The sequence below is a fragment of the Chaetodon auriga genome, chromosome 16 (genome assembly GCF_051107435.1).
Source record: "Chaetodon auriga isolate fChaAug3 chromosome 16, fChaAug3.hap1, whole genome shotgun sequence".
Classification (NCBI taxonomy): Eukaryota; Metazoa; Chordata; class Actinopteri; order Chaetodontiformes; family Chaetodontidae; genus Chaetodon; species Chaetodon auriga.
This window is the reverse complement of record NC_135089.1, coordinates 17,878,619-17,893,960: the sequence shown is the minus strand read 5'-3', so window position 1 is coordinate 17,893,960 and position 15,342 is coordinate 17,878,619. Positions and strand designations below refer to the sequence as shown.

The following is a 15,342-nucleotide window of genomic DNA, read 5'->3' as shown; positions in this document are numbered from 1 at the left end:
GACTATTCTTATTACATGATTTACGTGTATTTTATGTCCTACTGTTAAACCTGTCAAACAAATCCACCTGCTTTTTCTCCATTGTTGCTGATCGTAGATGACATATTACTCAGAGAAGCCACATTGTATTCTCATAATTTACACATGTAATGTTTAATTCAAACAATTAAAAAAAAATGGTTTCTGTCTTTGCTCTTGTCTTGCTGATAAAGACCTTTGACTCACCGTGGGTAGAGACGTTTCGGTGAGCTTCAGGAAGGTACCTGCCCCTGTGAGAGCCTTCTGTCCAACTGCTCCTCGGAGTTTTAGCGCACTCCAGGTTAGACAAGAAAAATTAACTGGGTAAACACTCAATCTAGAAGTCCCTGAGTACAAATTTACACAGACCTTTTCCGTTTACAGTTTCATTTGCATGAAAGTACTGAGTGAGTCATGTTTAATGCACATTTGCATACTTGTATTGTCTGTAGAGGTAAAAGTAGTTGGATCCTTTATGTAAACAAAAGGGGAAAACACTTTAGTGTAGAAGAAAAATAAAAAAAAAAGGCAATTATTATCAGAAAATGTACTTTAAGTATCAACATTTTTGATGAGTATATTATTAATTAGGACATTTTATCAGTACTGACACATAAGCAGAGCTTTAATGTTGTCTTTTTTTTAATAAAGTATAAACTACATCTTTTGGTACTTTATATACTAATGCAAGAGTTTTATAGGTGTATCACAATATCGCATATATATTTTTAACTCTTAATGTGAGAAATAATGGTCAAATAAATTTAGTGAACAAAAAAAAATCAAAATTGCCCTCTTTAAAGTTGTGTAGTAGTATAAAGTAACTCAAATTGAACTTCAGTACAGTACATGAGTTGATGTGCTTCATCATGTGTATTCCTTCATCACAGTCAGGGCAAAACATGGCTGAAACTGAGCTTTTTGCCGAATCATGTTTTGAGTTGTTTTCCCCCACAGTCACACATCTGCTTTGTCATGCTAAGCCTCAGCCATCTGCATAACGTGAGTCTGCACTCACACTTCCCCTTTGAGCACATGGGAGCTGTTAAAAGTGGACGTATGGAGCTGAGAGGCCACAGTGCGACGTGAACTCAGAGCAGGTGACAGCTGTCAGAGGACCAGCCAACACAACCGAGACTTCGCTTCGTTACAGGTGGGTCAAATGGGCTCTTACACACACTGTTATTCATATGAAATGTGTTTCATTAAAATGAATCATTCATTCCAGGCTGCGCAGATAGAGACCATGCAGTGTGCCAGGAAACACGAGATAGAAGATGCCGACAGGTTTGACAATGCCCCTCACCGACTGCTGTTTTCAAGACTTTTCTACGTTTTGATGATGTTATGCTTGAAAAACTCCCTCTGATGAACTGAACCTTGTGTTCCCCACCAGGGATTTATCGGAGCAGATTAAATCAGCCACTAAGGACGTTCATGAAAGAGCTGAAAGCACACCCCTGATGATGAATTACCTGAAGGGACAGATCACCCTGCCAGAGTACAAGGTAAGCCACCTCCAACTGACACATTGATGGGCTGGAAGGAAGAAGCCATGACACTTTGGCCTCTATTTACTTATCTTTATGCTTCTGTCAGGTGCTGTTGTGTTCCCTCTACGAGATCTACAAGGCACTAGAGGAGGAGATGGACAGAAATTCCTCCCATCCGGGTGTTGCGCCGATATACTTCCCTCAGGAAATTGCCCGCCAGGAGTCACTTGAAGCAGATCTGGAGCACTTCTTGGGCTCAGACTGGAAGAAGAGGGTAGTCATCCCCGCAGCCACTCTCAGATATGTGCAGAGAATCCAAAAGGTGAGTGCGGAGGAAGACCTTCAGTTAATATTCAGGGCCAAGCCGTTGCAAAACTACAGATTTTGTTTCACATTATTTTTTCAGATTGGCAGAGAGAGCCCAAAGCTGCTGGTGGCCCACGCTTACACTCGCTATCTTGGTGATCTATCTGGAGGTCAAGTGTTGAGGAAAATCACCCAGAAAGCTCTGAGGCTGAGCAGCGACGAGGGGCTTTCGTTTTTTGCCTTCCCTGGCGTGTCCAGCCCCAACCTCTTCAAGCAGCTGTACAGGAGCCGGATGAACAGCGTCGAGCTGACGAGGGAGGAGAAGGCGGCGGTGCTGGAGGAGGCCATCAACGCCTTCAACTTAAACATCCAGGTAAGAGGGATTAAAGAGCACATTCATGCGCGGCCTCAGTGGCCGACAGTGACAGTGAAAGCAGCGAAAAGAGGAAGCGAATGTCAAAAACATGCAGCGTAAGCACGTCAACTTGCTGATCACTTCCATGCCTTTTCCTCCAGGTCTTTGACGAGGTGCAGAAAATGCTGAGCGTCCCCACAGAAACAGCAGACCAACCAAAGGACAAGGCCTCCATGTTCCCACCTTCGGCCATCATGCAGTTCGCCGTGGGGTTGTGTGTCACCCTGACCACTATTGGAATGGGGATCTATACCTTCTAGGATTGAACCAGAACATGCAATAGACACACACTTTAAGCACTTTACTGATTAACTAATGCAACAAATCAAGACAAATTCAGTCGGAAAAAAATTCTCTCAACTTGTCCCACTTGTGATCCATATTAAACAATCCTACCTGCAAAAAAAAAAAAAACTGTCTCCATAACTCATCTTTTCATTTCTGTGTTGAAAATGAAACACCAAATCCCAAATGCAACTTCAAATACTTTAATTTTACACACATCATGCAGACACTTGACATCATTCTCTAACACCGCGACTGAGATCAGAAAAGATTCAAAAGATGTTCAACAGGAAACACAGAGCAGCACAAATAGGCAGATCAAAACTATTTACAACACCAATACCACGTATGGGTATTAGAACAGAGTTTGCTCTACTTGACTCTGTAAAGCACTTTCCTCTGCATGCGGTGCTGAAGCTCACCCCGCCTCAGCATCAGGTGGAGGACCTTGCAGATGGCGTGCTCTGGATACTTCTGTAAAGTGGTACAGAGGGGAAAAACAGCAGAATACAGAGATGACTCATTGAAGCAGACAGAAAACTCTTCTTTTGGGACATCTAACGGGATCGACATCTATCCTGTTGTTTTAAGTGTTGTCTTTTCGGCTGTGCAAAGAATTAAGTGGCCCTTGTGTGTTGTGTAAATAACGCCGTCTCGTCCTGTCTGGGGTGACACAAGGCCGTGACTCAAAGGCAAATATTGCTTTTTGTTTTCCTGTGTTACACAAGTGGGAAATAGTTGTTTTTCCGCTTTTCATTCTCTGAACACCCCTACGGGTCACGAAACACACAAATGAACAGGAAGATATACAATCATAATCGGGACTTGACTGCCTGTGAAAATGTGCCTCATGTGGCCTTTTCCCTGACGGTGGCGTCCTCAGACTGACCTGTTTGGTGAAGTCTTGGATGATGCTGTGTTCGGACACCTGCGAGCCGATAGCGAAGCGCCTCTTCAGCTGCTTCTCGATGCGTGAGATCATTTCCTGGTCCTCCTGAGAAGTGAAGCCCTCCACTCCTACGAACAAAGTGGGTTTGGAGAGAAGTTAAGAACATGGAATAACGCACTGTGTGCAGTTAAAAGACATATTTAGTCTAATGTTCCCCCACAGCTCGGTCAGATGAACTCGACCTCCAGCCATGTTCAAATGTGTTCTCATGAACAGACCGTAAACTGATGTTATTCAGCATTCAACACAATCATATAAATGTGGTTATTGTTAGTTTTTTCCCCCCATAGTTTGAACTGACAGACCAAGTTTGGATTCATACTGTAACCACTTAGACGGAGCAGAGGCTAAAGTCATTTGTCAATGACTTTAGCTATTTCAACCATTTATTTATTACTTTTAGCAAACTATTTTGGCCATTTATCAGTTTCAAATCAACCATTTCAGACATTTCTACATTATTTTTAGCTGAACATGTTTTTTTGATTGTCAGTTCTATTTCATTCAAATTAGTTGACCTCAACTACAGTCTTTCCATGTACCTCCTGGAACCTGAAGAAGGACTTTCTGGGGTACATGTTTCCCTGGTTGGTAAAGACTGAGGTGTAGAGTACAGGTCAATACTAAAACTACACAAACAGCAGTAAAGCACACTGCAGGTACTCATTTATGTAGTGTCACTTTACAACGACCAAAGTAAAATACCACAGAACAGCACCCTCACACACACACACACCTGAAAGGCTGCCGGACAGTGCAGCGTCCAGCGTGGAGACCTGGAAGAGTCTCAGGGCCTCGTCGACCTCTTCCTCTCCAGCCACAGCCTGCAGCTTCATCTTTGCCAGAGACTCTGCGATACGCACGACAGCCTCCAGCTGCCTGAAGGAGCAGAAACGCAAAGGATTACTTAGAGTCTCAAAGGGTGGAGCAGAAGAATCCATCACTGCTGTGCAGATGTGACAGGCGGCACCTAAGAATACCTGACAGTGATGGGGATGGAGGGTCTTTTGTCCGTTTCCCTCTCGTGCTCTCTTGCTCCGCTCCTCATCACCACGTATCTGTTTTTCAGCTTCTCGGCAGCCGCAGCAGAGAGCCGGGGGCCACATTTACTGTCAGAGAGCATCCGAACCAATCAATGAACGCGTGATAAGTGCACAGAGTGACTTCATCATGAGTGACAGGAAATGTCCAGTTTTTACGTCATCATAAAACACACATTTGGACTGACTCACGTTCTGGCATAAGCAATGTACTTCTTGAAGGTGGCCAGAGGAATCTCGCCCTCGACGCCCTCCGTCTGCGTCTGAGCGCTCAGGTGGACGTTCATCACGTGGCGAGCCAGCGTCTGCAGACAGAGCAACAACTCAACTTAAGAACAACTCACCGCCTTCGAGGATTTCGAGCGGCACGTTTCCAGTCAAACGCATCAGACACACGTGCGCCTGCTTACCATGTCCCTCTGCTGGTCGTGCTGGTCTTTGATGATGAAGATCATGTCAAAACGGGACAAGATGGTGGGCATGAAGTCAATGTTGTCCTCCCCCTTTGTGTCGTCCCAGCGGCCAAACACGGAGTTGGCTGCAGCCAGCACCGAGCAGCGAGAGTTCAGCGTGGTGGTGATGCCGGCCTGGGAGGAGTCAAGGTGTCAGTTTCCTGTGTCGACCTCTGTCTTTTTTTTAAATTATAAATACAGATATGTGCATTACCTTGGCGATGGAGATCGTCTGCTGCTCCATGGCCTCATGAATGGCCACCCTGTCATCCTCCCTCATCTGAACAACAAAAGCAGTTCTGCCTTTAATCTTCGGGGCACAAACGAAGTCAAACACAAAACTCCTGCAACACTCCATCTTTCTACCTTGTCGAACTCGTCGATGCACACGACGCCGCCGTCGGCCAGCACCATGGCGCCCCCCTCCATGATGAATCCACGAGTGTTGGGGTCTCTCAACACGGAGGCAGTCAGACCAGCTGCACTGCTGCCCTTGCCCGAGGTATAAACCTGACCGCACAACAGTTCACAATGAGGTCTGGTTCAGATCAATTAAAAAAAAGCTCCATCTGCACAGGAGAATCAATAACTACCCCGATCGGTGAGCATCTCTCCACAAACTTGAGCAGCTGAGACTTGGCTGTACCGGGATCTCCCAGCATCAGCAGGTTGATGTCCCCCCTACGAGTGAGACCATCGGGCAGCCTAAAGGGACGGGAGATAAAAGCGTTACTACAAAAGAAAGACAATTAGCGCTCAACTATGCCGATTTGGAGTCGAACAAACAGCCTCACCTCTTCCTCGAACCTCCGAACAGCAGACAGGTGATGGCCTTTTTCAGATCGTCGCTGCCGTAGATGGAGGGCGCTACGGAGCGAGCCAGGGAGGGGTAGATGTTAGCAGTAGCAGCCAATGCTCTCAGCTCCTCCTCTTCCTGTGGAGAGACTGATCCGGTAGCTCCACGACCTGGAAGGAAAGAAACACAACATGACGTCAAAGCAGGTTCTACAGTTCTCCTTCCACATGTGTTTTAAAGCAGGGGGTCATCCTTACCTGCCCCCTCTGTGTCCACCTGGATGCCAACCACTCGCAGGTAGGACGCACGAATGCCCACGCCGGCGCTTTTCTCTCTTCCTTTGCTCTTTGCAGCAGCCATCTTCTTGATGGAGTAGATTCCCATGATGGTCACTCTGTTGCCTGGGACCACACGGTCACACAGATACCTGAGAGAGACGGGGGGAGGGAAGAGGAAGACCGTGTGAGCCACAAAGCGGAAGCTAAACATCCCAGATTTGACGTGTTTCCATGAGAACGAGCTCCTCACCTGTCGCAATAGAGCTGCAGGTGGCGCGGCATCTCTCCGTGAGGCACCGCGTCTGGAGACTCCTGCAGGCGGAGAGTCTGGAAGTCGACGCAAACGCAGCGGTCCGGGATGATGAAGTAAGGGTCCACGGGACACTTCACCCTTCCAGGATTCTCACTGGGAAGAGAGAAGTTGTTTGACGTGATGGGGGGGAAAAAAATGACACACATGTCTGTGAAGCTGAAGCGGTCGCTGCTACTCACTTGTTGCACTTGCGTGGCAGAGCGTAACCCTGCAGGCCGGGAGGCAGAGGGATGTTGTTGATGACCGCGCGGCAGCCGCGACACTGCAGACACACCTTGGTGGCCTTCGCCTTCACTGCTGTGGCCGAGATGATGATGCCGTGCACCTTGACCAGACGAGACACCTGCTCGGACTGCGGGGGAGGGAGGAATGACAAAATGTGACCAAATGATGGAGCGATAACGATGAGATCGTGAGACGCTGAAGGGGTAAGCAGGCACCTTGAGGCCACGGATGGAAGCGTGATGTGCGTCACTCTTCAGCGTGACCTGGATATCCTGGACTGCCTCCTCCCCCACAGGCCGGGGACGGGTCACTTCATCAGCTACATCCTTTGCGGCTTCCTCCAGCTGTAAATCAGAGGAGAGATTTCGGTGAATGACGGCATCAGACATCTTCAAGTAAATCAGATCCAATCACTGTGCGTTAGTTTTTTTAGACTCACCAGCGGCAGGTTCTCCGTTGGCAGCTTGTAGAGACAGTCCGACAGATCCTCGTCAAAGCTGGCGAGGTCCTCCATCTCCACCTCCACCCAGTACTCCCCCAGGGTGTAGTGTCTCTTAAGCTCATCTCTGATTTAAAAAAAAAAAAAGAATTATGTGATGTTGAAGAATTCATGCTCTAATACTTGAAGAGCAGCAGGTCTGAAGTCAGATCAAACAGACGCTGTACAGTTGGCTTCAGTTAACTAAGACAAAGCTACCAATGCTAACAGAGTTAGCTATTTACTACTTTGCTGCACTTTAATGCCAGATTGGCTAGCTATTGTTAGCTTAACACTGCAGTGAATCACTGCAGTGAGAAGCATCTTAAGCCGACATGCTCTCACTTTTACTCTCAGAACAAGTCGAGGTCCAGAAAGGCTAGATCCTACATGTCCCATGATGCAACTCAGCAGCCTCTTTATTTAGACGCTTTGCTTCCTTTACGTCACTGCTTTCAAACGCCACAGTCCAACTTCGTAATGAAGGTTTTCTGACAAATTGTTCAAGGCTCATGCACAATTTGAGATGACCCTGATGGCGTCATCAGGGTTAGAAAGCTCGCTTTGGACCCACAGAGGACATGATGGAGTTGTTTTGACAGGCTCAGCGGTAAGTTTCCCCTAATGATGTGACAAATACGTCCCTTTAGTGTTGGTGTCATGAGGTTCACTCACTTGCACTCAGTTTATTCACTTATCTTTTTTTAAGTAGCTGATGAGATCCATCACACTTCTCCACTTGAATCATTTTCACTCAGTGACTTTTTACAGCCAACCATCATCATCATCATCATCATCATCATCATCATCATCATCGTCATCATCTCACCTGTATTTATATGTGAAGCCGGTGCGGTCGGTGCCCACTCTGAACTGCCGGAGGAACTCACGGAACCGCTTCTTGATCTGGGCTCTCTTCTGTCCCCCCTCATCCACGCCGGGTCCCTCTCCACCTCCTAAGCTGTCACTGAAGAACACTCCCGGGTCGTCAAAGCCAGACATGCTGAACCAGTTCGCTGAATAGCAGGACAAAAGCTGGGTCTGAAAACCGTGGACTGGTTTTTCTTACTGAAAAGAAAAACACGACGGATGGACGCTGCCGGGGACAAAGCTGCTCGGTGTATGTTTCGCGGGAAAAACTGAACTCCTTCCCGTCTGTTTCCCGCGAGTCGCTTCTCGCAACGCCCTTCTTCTGCCCTCTGATTGGTTGGAAGTAATAACCGGCTGCTGCCATAGGTCAAGGGGACTTCTCGGAGGCGTGTTTTGGGTGGAGAGGCGGGGGTTGTGAGCACTGATGGCGCGAAAAAGACAAGAGGAGGAGGAGCGGAAGCATGAGGAGTAACAGCAGGAACGTGCCACAAAGAAGCACGAGTAGAATATGAGTTTAAAGTGAAGTCACAGCTGAACAAAAACACACTTTCACACCAGCCCCGATAAATATTCAGCTGTTGTTAAAGAAGCTCTCTTTCTGGACAGGATTGAGAGTATCTGTACGATGGAAGTCATACATTTATTTTTTCATATGTAAAATGACAGATGTGTGACCATAGCGACAGATGAGAGGACTTTAATTTACAAAACTTTGCATCAGTAACTTGAGATTTTCACAAAATAAACGCATCCCCTGCAGACATATGAAGACAGAGAAACATCCTGCTTTGAACGAGTGATGTCTGAAAACCTTGTTAAAGTGGCACCTTTCTGTCCAATCAATGAATCCAATATCTATCGATGTGTTAATATTTGTCATATCAAAAGTTTAACTACACAGTAACTCACTAACTCCTGCTTTACTACAAGGTCCGTTATCAGTGTGTGTGTGTGCGTGTATGTGTGCACTGCAGGGATTTAAATCACATCACAGGAGGCTCCAAACCAGTTATGGTTGTGAGCCTCTGCACATACAGCATGCGTGTCACTCTGCACAGTGAAGCTCGAACATGTGAAATGAAGAAACACTGAGCAAAACACATTTTGAATGAAGATGGACTTTAATTTTACATTCTTGTATATCCAGAATCTGCAAAGGTGCTGTTGCATGTCTTGAGGAAAAAGGCAAAGCATCGCCCCCTACTGAGAAGAGTCTCTTGACCTTTGACTGCTTCAACATTACAGCCCATCCTGTCTGTTTTCATATCTTCCTTCACTCATAACAATCATTCTCTCACTAGCAAGCCCAAATAAAAAGCCCCCGTTCTTTCACTGGCTTTGGCTGATTCTAATAAATCCTGATGATGCAACAATCTGCTCTACACATTAACGGTTATCCTAAATAAACTCACTCATTTTCAAGAGATGCAAAGATTCAAGAGAAACATTTTCTCTCTCATATAAATGTTTAAGAGCCCTTTTTCTTAAAATACAAACACCTACAAGTTAGCAAAAGTGCTTTATTCAGCGAAGCAAACACAAAAATAACCTCCATTGACCTACAAACGTAACTAATATCTCCATCGGCATCACTCATAGGCCTCACAGGTAACAGGCTGCAGGATCTGCAAGAGCAAGCGGTTCAACGTCGTCCCGTCATTCATCCTGGTTGCTGATTCGTTCTGACTCCTGCTTCTTTGTCCCATTCATGAGATGACTCCGTGCTTTCTGCCCGTCTGGATGAAAGCATCGACACAGTGATCGATGTCCTCGTCTGTGTGGGCAGCGGAAATCTGAACGCGGATCCTGGCTTTGCCCTTCGGTACGACTGGGTAGGAGAATCCAATCACATACACTCCTGTGGAGGGAAGAGATGGTCATTTTACCTCTCAATGCTTAATTACAGGGATGGGGAACCTCAGACAGTTGATCTGGCCTAGGAGGCAATACATAAACGTAATGAGGCAAATACATTTATTAGGAGATAAAATAACATCAAATAGCAGCTTAACATGTCCTTCTGTGTGGTCCGTGAATGCAACATGCACATAGTGGTTGATATCACATCAATGCATCAGGGCGCCTGTCAATAAAGAAAAGTAGACGTGGAAATGGACAACAATTTTTTTATCTTTTTTCTGAAGTAAACTTGCTTGCTGAAGTTAGCTTGCAGTAATTAAAAAGACAAAAAAAAAAAAGCTTCTTCAGCCGTTTGGTGAGAGGTTTCACAACATAAACACTAAAAATACTTGAACATGTTTGCTTAGTCATTTAATGTGGAACCAGCTCATCATTGTGCAACAGCCCTGCCACCCCCACCCTCTCGGAGGCCGTCCTGGCCAGCCTCAGCAGACTGGCTGACATGGAGGGGCTGTTTGCTGAGGAAGGCCCTTAGGCTATGAAAGCTGATCCATTTGTCATTTTTATAAATGACACATTAAAAATTAGTTAGTGTTTTATGGCCAAAACCTCACTCAGAAGGCAGTCTGATTTTAGCAACCTGACAAACACAAGCATGGAAGACATACATGGACCAATGACTTCATATACTGTACGTATGACAACCTGTTGCATTAAATACTTGAACTGACTGCTGTTGATGGCTTTTTGCTCGTGAATAACGGCATATGAAGCAGTGATGAAAGCTGCTACCATCACTTAAAAAAGGAGAAACAACACAGAAAGTCACTTGTCACGAATAAGCTGCTGAGTGTGAGAACTCCTTCGGCCATTTGGTAAGACCGAAGTTTCAGGACATGGAAAGCAAACAAAAGACAATGAACATATTTGCAAAGCATTTAAGGTGGAACCAGTGCCTGAAAACCTAATTATATTGTCATGTTTCACAAAGTGCTGAACCCTGTTGTGTTTGTTCTGCTTTCAGGTCAAAGAATGAACAAACTCTCTCATTCTGTTTTATTTCTGTTTCACACAACATCCCGTTTTTTTTTTTTTTTTTTGGAATCAGGACATCATGTCACGTAATGGGGCAACACATTGTAACGCATTTCAATCAGGATCGTGCTTGTGGACTGCTGTCTCACCTAGCTTCAGCATATCATCAGCTATCACGGACGCCAGCCGCGCGTCGCCCAGCATCACGGGACAGATGGGGTGAGCTGAGCCCGCGATGGTGAAGCCAGCCTGCGTCATGTTGTTCCTGAATCTGAATGGAGAGCAGAGAAAAAATATGATGCTTATTAAACATTAAATAGACGGAGATGTCTGCTGATTGTGAAGTGCTGATAAGGGCTAATGAAGCCAAACTCAGATAGTAAAGAAAGGTCACCAAGTCTGGCTGTTTTTGATGTTTTTGGAGAGCTGCTGTCCCATGTTTGCATGTGTTCTTTATAACATGAGCATGTTTTGCATTGAGTGCAGCTCACAGTTGTATAACATGGCCCGAAGGCAGGGTGTGACTGTTACTGAACAACGGTCAGAAACAAGAATGGAAATGCTTCCAGAGCAAATATTAGCTCGTTTGCTGACTGTTCAACAACATGACAAAGAAGTTTCTTTGGGTGATAAATTATTTTTCTTTGTTGACAATTCAGTGTTCACACTTTGGATTGGGGACACAGGAGGGATCATCTTTTTGATTTCCTCCTCCTGGGTGGAGTGTTAGCTGTTTCGTTTCATGAGAAAATACAGTGCACATTAGCTTTCGTTAATTTTAAATAACAAAAGTTACAAATAATTACAACTCAGACTCAGGTCAGACATGTGATCATCTGTTGCTGGGTGATGAGCCACAATTCTTCCTGTTTTGAGGGTTCTATTAAAGCCTGCTAACATTGCCTGCACGTTTTCAACACTGGTGCCCGCTAATAAAAAATAATGATGGAGGTTAGAAGGCTCGATAAGTGATGTGTTGATGTGACCAGCTTGAAAATCACAAAGGCAGGTAACGGCAAGCTCCTGAGAACAAACCTACCTCATGGTTTTGGCCGTCATGCTCTGCGCAATCTCACTGGACGCGAGCAGCAGCTCCACAGCCCGGGTGGCACAGCCCACCACAGGAGGGGGGAGGGAGTTGGAGAACAGGTAGGGCCGCGAGCGCTGCCTCAGGAGGTCAATGAGAGGCTTAGGGCCAACTGTGTAGCCGCCTGAAAGAAAACATTTATTACACAGAGGAAGGCTGATTTTTGCATGGATCAGTTACATCAACCCTAACAGTACCATAGGACGTGTTGGACATTTGGGGAAATTTGCCTGCTCTCTTTCTTGAGTTGGATGACAGGAAATGGTTAATAGACTGTTAGCTTAGCATAAAAAGTGGAAACAGCTCAGACGGCTCTGTAGGCTGTTTTACACAGTGTTTACAGCAGACTATTTCTTGGCTGAGCCTTGGCTGGAATCATATATTTAACAGTGGTATTGATCTTCTCATGTAACTCAAGACAGAGACGCTGCAGTCCTCCATCAGCCATATGGAGCATTTTAGTTCTTTGGAGTTCACTGCTTTAGTTTACCTGCAAATTCAAGTTCTGTTAAGCCCATTTTCAGCAGCTTTTTTCAGCAGAAACGCTCTGATAAAACCACTGTACGCTACCTGGCCAACACCAAACGGCAGCATGGCTAGCAGCTAGCCAGTTAGGAAAGTCAAACATCAAGCAAAACTGAGTGAAAAGGAAAAGTCAATATTGGATTTACATTCATCAGGTGGCCAGAAACACTACTCCACACGAATCACAAAGTTGTTTTGTGTCCGCTAAATAAGTGTAAATATGCACCTGTTTGCATAAACATTCCCTTAATATGGCAATAATATGTACAATACAATGATATGTTCTACATACTGTATATGTAGGACGTGTATGTTATCAAAGTCATACACCAGGTGGAGACATACCAGCTGCTCCGCCCAGTGCTTTTCCCAGGGTGGAGTTTACAATGTGAACTCTGTCCATCACTCCCAGGAGCTCATCTGTCCCTCTGCAAGTCACAGGCAGCAGCACCATTAGTTAATCCCTCATAAGATCATCTTTACTGCAGCCCCTGTGTGTAGGACGCGACTTTGGCGACACCTACTGGCCATTTTAATGAAAGACACTGTCACCAATGTTGCCCGGCAGCCACTTCTCACTCAGCTTGACGAGTTTTCTCTACAAACAACATTTAAAGTCATTACATTCATCTGAAAATTGTAGTTACTCATTAAGACAGGAAGTCAAACACCTAACATGGCTGTACTGCTGCCACGCACGTCCCTTTAGATCTGTGAAGATGCTCATTTTACATGATGGGACAGACAGTAGACTGGCCTATTCATGCTCCTCTACGGGCATGCCATTATTTTAAACAAATTTTTAGGTTGAGCAGCTTTTTACCCACCTGCCCCGGGGCCCCAGGAAGCCGGTGGCGTGGCATTCGTCTATAAATACCATGGCTCCATACTGTTCGGCGAGGTCGCAGATTCCTGTTAAGGGAGCCACGTCTCCGTCCATAGAGAAGACTCCATCTGTCACTACGAGGCGCATACGAGATGACTGAGGAGGACAGAACAGACTCCTGATGATGAGTCGAGCACAAACTGGTCCTGATGTCACTGCAACCCCTACCTGACCCTGTCAGCTCAGTCATATGGAAACTCAGATGGCCAGCCAGCCGCAGACTGATAAACCAAGTGGTTAAAATGGGCGCTATGAGGCAGCGGGCAGCACTTTGTGGCACATCTGCCTCCTGTGTGTCTCTAAGCTTAAATATATACGCTTGATGGCTAAGAAAACGATGTACTGCCAAAAGACTGAGGCTGAAGCTAACACATCCCTGGCAAAAATTCACATAAAAAGCGGTACTCCACACACACCTGAGACTCTTTGAGCTTGTTCTCCAGATCAACGAGGTCCATGTGTTTGTACCGCAGCCGCTTTGCCCGACACAGGCGGATCCCGTCGATGATGGAGGCGTGGTTCAGCTCATCAGACAGCACTGCGTCATCCGGGCCCAACAGAACCTGGTGTGAGAGGGCCGCGATGCATTATTGGTCCTAACAGGGGAGTCCTTCTGGGTCTTGGAGACAGTGGAGTGTAAAGCCGGACATACCTCAAACAGTCCAGCGTTGGCATCGAAACAGCTGGCATAGAGGATGCAGTCCTCCCTCTCATGAAACTCTGCAAGCTTCTGCTCCAGATTTTTGTGTAGGTCCTTTAAACACAGACAGAACACATCAACCACCACAAGGTGTAGCTGTAGTATAGCTACATGCTGTCACCCGTGTGTTAATGTGCTGACTGAGGGGTGAATCAGCCACAATACCTGTGTGCCACAGATGAATCTGACAGAACTCAATCCAGCACCATATGACTTCAGAGCGTCGATCCCTGCCTGCACCACCTCTGGATGACTGGACAGTCCAAGGTAGTTGTTGGCACAGAAATTCAATATGCCTGACGGAGAAGAGGGCAGTTTAGATGGAGAAGGAAAGCTGAGGTAAAGAGATCACTGTTTGAGTCTGATATATGACACTTCCCGGGTCAAAATCAGCAACTCAAAGCCTGCAGTTTTTTACAACTGACAAAAACAACACAATGAAGCGAACACAGCAGAACAAAGAGCGACAGAGGAAACAAAACATGGGGCTGCATGCTGCCATCCAGATCAATTCAACACAGTCACTTCCACACAAGAGGGGGTCAGGGCTTGAAGTCACATGGCAATTCAGAAATCAGGAGTCAGTCTAAAACAAAGGTTGATCCTGCAGGGTAAACACTGGCTCTCTGCCTTGCTGGCAAACATGGTAGAGATCAAGTGCACCAGATTTACTGCAAATGTAATTATGTTTGCTTTTACTGCTCAAGTCAAATTTAAAGCTGCTTACAGGTCTGATCTGATATTCTCTTGAAAAGTTGTGTTTCTGGGTTTTCTAGAAATGACTTAGCCCTGTGAGTCGGCTCAGTGTTGTGAAACATGAGGTTAGTGAGCCTGCGTGTCCTCCAGCAGCGCTGCGTGCCTTCACTTCTCTGCAGTCAAGTTCAAAAACAAGATCGCATCTTGGGAGAGCACACGTGGTGCGTTTAAGGACACTCACTGTCGCCACGTTTTAATAGAAACTGTTGCTTTAAACTACGACCACTCACTGCTCCGACTGCCGTCCACGTTGATTTGAGGACCCTGCTTGGACGTGATGATCCTCTCCGCCTTCCACGTCCCCGCGGCTCGGATACTGTCGAGCTCGTTCTCCAGCAGTGCTCTGGCTTCGCTCACAGCGGCGTAGTTTCGGGCAAAAGCCGCCGTCGAGGGCCGGAGGATCCCGCGGACCGGTTTCACCAAACTCCGGGCAGCTTTTCCGAGAGACATGGCGGTGAAGTCGTGTGTTTGAGGTGACAAACGTGCAGGAGCGCTGTACTACAGACCAGGCACCAGCGTTACGTTAGCAATCGTAGGCGTATGTGTAGTGGACCAATCAGAGGCCAGGAGCGTGC

General features: G+C 46.3%; 3 protein-coding genes across 3 annotated transcripts; 1 reads left to right on the top strand and 2 right to left on the bottom strand.

Moving 5' to 3' along the window:
- Positions 1 to 1,096: 1,096 nt before the first annotated feature.
- On the top strand, positions 1,097 to 2,631 carry hmox1a (heme oxygenase 1a). The gene is made up of 6 exons (XM_076752828.1): positions 1,097 to 1,171; positions 1,247 to 1,305; positions 1,415 to 1,526; positions 1,618 to 1,833; positions 1,918 to 2,190; positions 2,334 to 2,631. The coding sequence occupies exons 2-6, from the start codon at positions 1,265 to 1,267 to the stop codon at positions 2,490 to 2,492; spliced, it is 801 nt and encodes a 266-aa protein (XP_076608943.1). The 5' UTR covers positions 1,097 to 1,171; positions 1,247 to 1,264; the 3' UTR covers positions 2,493 to 2,631.
- A 75-nt stretch (positions 2,632 to 2,706) lies between these two features.
- Positions 2,707 to 8,189, bottom strand: mcm5 (minichromosome maintenance complex component 5). Its single transcript, XM_076752999.1, has 16 exons — positions 7,878 to 8,189; positions 7,010 to 7,136; positions 6,786 to 6,914; positions 6,525 to 6,697; positions 6,283 to 6,438; positions 6,012 to 6,181; positions 5,753 to 5,924; positions 5,552 to 5,663; positions 5,325 to 5,468; positions 5,173 to 5,238; positions 4,917 to 5,093; positions 4,699 to 4,811; positions 4,447 to 4,575; positions 4,203 to 4,345; positions 3,407 to 3,534; positions 2,707 to 2,991 (listed from the first exon to the last, which is right to left on the bottom strand). The coding sequence occupies exons 1-16, from the start codon at positions 8,048 to 8,050 to the stop codon at positions 2,890 to 2,892; spliced, it is 2,214 nt and encodes a 737-aa protein (XP_076609114.1). The 5' UTR covers positions 8,051 to 8,189; the 3' UTR covers positions 2,707 to 2,889.
- Positions 8,190 to 9,024: 835 nt separating this feature from the next.
- Positions 9,025 to 15,299, bottom strand: gcat (glycine C-acetyltransferase). The gene is made up of 9 exons (XM_076751538.1): positions 14,998 to 15,299; positions 14,177 to 14,307; positions 13,964 to 14,065; positions 13,728 to 13,874; positions 13,253 to 13,407; positions 12,771 to 12,853; positions 11,853 to 12,024; positions 10,963 to 11,084; positions 9,025 to 9,776 (listed from the first exon to the last, which is right to left on the bottom strand). The coding sequence occupies exons 1-9, from the start codon at positions 15,215 to 15,217 to the stop codon at positions 9,625 to 9,627; spliced, it is 1,284 nt and encodes a 427-aa protein (XP_076607653.1). The 5' UTR covers positions 15,218 to 15,299; the 3' UTR covers positions 9,025 to 9,624.
- Between the last annotated feature and the right edge of the window lie 43 nt (positions 15,300 to 15,342).

Excerpts from the sequence above, each read along its gene's own strand:
- hmox1a (XM_076752828.1), top strand. The coding sequence starts at position 1,265 with ATGCAGTGTGCCAGGAAACACGAGATAGAAGATGCCGACAG. Across the intron at positions 1,834-1,917 it reads ATGTGCAGAGAATCCAAAAG|ATTGGCAGAGAGAGCCCAAA; the intron begins GTGAGTGCGGAG and ends TTATTTTTTCAG. Across the intron at positions 2,191-2,333 it reads CCTTCAACTTAAACATCCAG|GTCTTTGACGAGGTGCAGAA; the intron begins GTAAGAGGGATT and ends CTTTTCCTCCAG.
- mcm5 (XM_076752999.1), bottom strand. The coding sequence starts at position 8,050 with ATGTCTGGCTTTGACGACCCGGGAGTGTTCTTCAGTGACAGCTTAGGA. Across the intron at positions 4,812-4,916 it reads ACGACCAGCAGAGGGACATG|ACGCTGGCTCGCCACGTGAT; the intron begins GTAAGCAGGCGC and ends CTCTGTCTGCAG. Across the intron at positions 4,576-4,698 it reads TACATTGCTTATGCCAGAAC|TAAATGTGGCCCCCGGCTCT; the intron begins GTGAGTCAGTCC and ends GCTCTCTGACAG.
- gcat (XM_076751538.1), bottom strand. The coding sequence starts at position 15,217 with ATGTCTCTCGGAAAAGCTGCCCGGAGTTTGGTGAAACCGGTCCGCGGG. Across the intron at positions 13,408-13,727 it reads ACAAGCTCAAAGAGTCTCAG|TCATCTCGTATGCGCCTCGT; the intron begins GTGTGTGTGGAG and ends TGTCCTCCTCAG. Across the intron at positions 11,085-11,852 it reads ATGACGGCCAAAACCATGAG|ATTCAGGAACAACATGACGC; the intron begins GTAGGTTTGTTC and ends CTCTCCATTCAG.